At 35.6% G+C, this 3,369-nt stretch overlaps 1 protein-coding gene across 1 annotated transcript; it reads left to right on the top strand.

Moving 5' to 3' along the window:
• Positions 1 to 526: 526 nt before the first annotated feature.
• On the top strand, positions 527 to 3,123 carry LOC104096748 (large ribosomal subunit protein eL15). Its single transcript, XM_009603154.4, has 4 exons — positions 527 to 662; positions 1,164 to 1,330; positions 2,145 to 2,342; positions 2,623 to 3,123. Exons 1-4 carry the CDS (start codon positions 659 to 661, stop codon positions 2,866 to 2,868), a joined length of 615 nt encoding a protein of 204 aa, XP_009601449.1. The 5' UTR covers positions 527 to 658; the 3' UTR covers positions 2,869 to 3,123.
• Positions 3,124 to 3,369: the final 246 nt, after the last annotated feature.

Here is a 3,369-nt window from a genome sequence, read left to right as displayed (position 1 = left end):
ACAACGGTTAAAAAGTTTAGAAGTTTTGAATTCGAAAATAAAATTTGACAAAATTATTATTTGTTTAGATTGGGTGTTATAGCTGATTGAGAATATCCTTTGAAGTTTATATCTCAATTTTGAGAGAATTTGGTGAAAATTCGAGGTGGTTTTGGTTAGAATTTCATATTAAAACTCGAAAAAGAAAACATAAATAAATTGTATATATTTTATATTTCAGGTGTAGAAACGACATACACAATATATATAACTAACATAATTATATACAAGTTGTATATAAATTATAGTTTTTGACCGGATTATGTACAAAAAAAATATACTCAAGTTGTAAATAATTATAGATTTTGATCAAATTTGTATATGCTTTTTTAGTTACTTTCTATAAATATGAAAACTTAAATAAACCGGATAAATAAATTTAAAATTTCGTACGTAAAAGGTCCCTTCTCAATTCTTAAAAAGGGAGTGGAATAAACCCAAACCAGTGACAAGATAAGCCCAGATCCTTCCCATTCAAACAGAACGTGTTTGGCCCAGTAACCAGCTACAGGCCCAGTTGAGGACGTCTGTCATAATCGTTTAAAAACGTTAACATTGTAAAACCCTAGTCCCTCCACAACCCATCCTAGAGGAGAAGAGACACACCAGAAGTGATTCAATGGGTAAAGTTCTCAAAATTCTCTCATTTTCCTTTTATTTTTGTGTGTGTCTGTTTTCATTGAATAGGTAAATATCTGAGTGCTGGAAAATGGGTCTTTTTTTTTGTGAACAGTTATGTAGCATTTCTGGTAGTTTTCTTTAAAGAATTGGAATTTTCATTTAGTACTTGTTTATTTGTGTATATTTCAAGTGGGCTCTCCGCTATGTACATAATTGCTTATCTTTCTGAGCAGATGAGATGTTTTAACGGGTTTGATTATTATGCTTATTTGTTTTTGTGTTTGTGGAGAAGAAAAGGTTTTAGATTTGAAGCCATGTTAGATTGTTTGAGCACATCACGGAACCTGTAGTGTTGCTATATTGTACATATTCCTCAGCACTCACTTGATGCTGATATTTATATACACATCATTTTTTTGTCTGGATACACATCATTTACCAATAAAAGAAAAAGTTTTAGATTTAGAAGTGTCCAATTAATTCCTATCGTTGCGGAAATGTAGGTGCTTACACTTATGTGTCGGAGTTATGGAGGAAGAAGCAGTCTGATGTGATGAGGTTCTTGCAAAGGGTGAGGTGCTGGGAGTACCGCCAGCTTCCCTCCATTGTGCGTGTTACTAGGCCTACTCGTCCTGACAAAGCACGTCGCTTGGGCTACAAAGCCAAGCAGGTAACTGTTTGTTTGTTGTGTTCTTAATTACTGAATTTTGATCTATGCCAATTGTTATAGGAGTTGTTCTTTTTAGTAGTGTGTCCGATCTGTATGAAGCCTTTTAGGTTAGTGCTTCTGGCGACAGGACATTTGGTGATTGAATCAATAAGATTAATCACTACTCTTTTTTAACTGTTTTCTTAAATTTGGATCGTTTCTCAGTTTGTGCATGCTGTCCTTGAGCAGGGGACATTCTTGTTCCAAATTTATCTCTACAAACCCAAAAAGAGAGATTAATTACTGTTCACTTGTGAAAAAAATAAATAAAGAGATTATAGTCTAGTTATATCGTGTTAACTATTGTATCTCTTGTTATTGCTCTAATTGGGTGGAAATCCAGGACACAAAAGTGCTAGTTTGTATAGGTTTCTTTGTCGAAGCCCGTAGAATTCCCTTATTCCTTCATCATTAGATGCAGTTTCTGCTACGAGAAATTTTCGGATAGAATAAATAAGTCTTAAGACAAATCACTTGTCACACCAAAAAAAGGGGACAACTCAAGACCAATTGTATAGCTTTGACTGTTATATCTGCTTGTTGTCTAGGTTGTGGAGAAATCCAGGATTCCCTTATTAGGTTATTCTTTCATCATTTATATGTAGTTTCCGTGCCAGGGAATGAAAACAAGCTCTAACAAGTTATCTTTCTAATAAGGGCCTGCAAGTTGTCAGTTATTGTTCGCCAAATAACAGCATTATGGAGAAGTTTTATGTTTTCTTGCTTGATTTTGTTTGGCTGTTCTAATTTATGACTTGTCATCTTTATATAATAGGGCTATGTGGTCTACCGTGTCCGTGTGAAACGTGGTGGAAGGAAGAGGCCTGTTCCCAAAGGTATTGTGTATGGTAAGCCCACCAACCAAGGTGTTACCCAATTGAAGTTCCAGCGCAGCAAGCGCTCTGTTGCTGAGGAGCGTGCTGGTAGGAAGTTGGGCGGCCTTAAGGTTCTCAATTCATACTGGATTAATGAGGTCAGTTGGTTGATTCCTCTTGAAATTAATGCATCCTTATTTTGTTTCAGACAAGGAACCACGTATTCTGAATGACCAGTAATTGCTAATTTTAAGTTGTTTAAATTATTTGTTTGCTTGAATTTTGGTTTTGACTACATTGATATTTTATATTTGTTTGCTCGAATAGGTCATATTACTTTGATATTGATATGCTGTGGTCTCCATTGAATCCTTTCTTTTCTCCATATTTGGTTCAAAAAAAATTATAAAATCTGAATTGCAATGTTGTTGAATGTAGGATTCCACCTACAAGTACTTTGAGGTGATCCTGGTTGATCAAGCCCATGCTGCCATCCGTAATGATCCAAGGATTAACTGGATATGCAACCCAGTGCATAAGCACAGAGAACTTCGTGGTCTCACTTCAGCTGGTAAGAAATACAGGGGTCTCCGAGGAAAAGGACACCTGCACCACAAAGCACGTCCTTCAAGAAGAGCAACCTGGAAGAGGAACCAAACTCTCTCTCTCCGCCGCTACCGTTAATCTGCTTGGTAGTTTTGAGCCATTGTTGTCGCCCAGTTTTGTCTTTAATGTTGTAACCCTTTTAGTCTGGCAAGTCATGTTGCTCACTTTACAGAGCAACTGAGTTTGTGTTGAGCAAACTTTAATTCTAGATAATCTGATACATGAGTACTACTCTATCAAAGGGAGTTATTTTGGTATATGTAATTTGACAGTAGAGGTTCTTGGGTCTTGTGGGTGAAGTTTGAAATTCTAAAGTCACTGGATTATCTATTATTGCTCATTCTTCTTTTTCCTCTTCTAGTTGATATCCTTGGTTCGTTTATTCATCCAGTTATAGAGAGGTTTTCACTCTTCCAGCTAGGATTAAACGAGCTAGCTGTTGCTATTCCTTTTACTTCTTCTCATGCATCCTAGATATTTAAACAATATTACTCCTTTCGGTCATATATTATACTGTCTCAATTTTCTTTTTCGTCAAAATATCATATTTTCTTATTCAGAAATAAATTAATTTCAAAC

The sequence above is a fragment of the Nicotiana tomentosiformis genome, chromosome 3, assembly GCF_000390325.3.
Source record: "Nicotiana tomentosiformis chromosome 3, ASM39032v3, whole genome shotgun sequence".
Lineage (NCBI taxonomy): Eukaryota > Viridiplantae > Streptophyta > Magnoliopsida > Solanales > Solanaceae > Nicotiana > Nicotiana tomentosiformis.
Note: the sequence above shows the minus strand (reverse complement) of the source record. Positions and strands in the feature narration are given on the sequence as shown.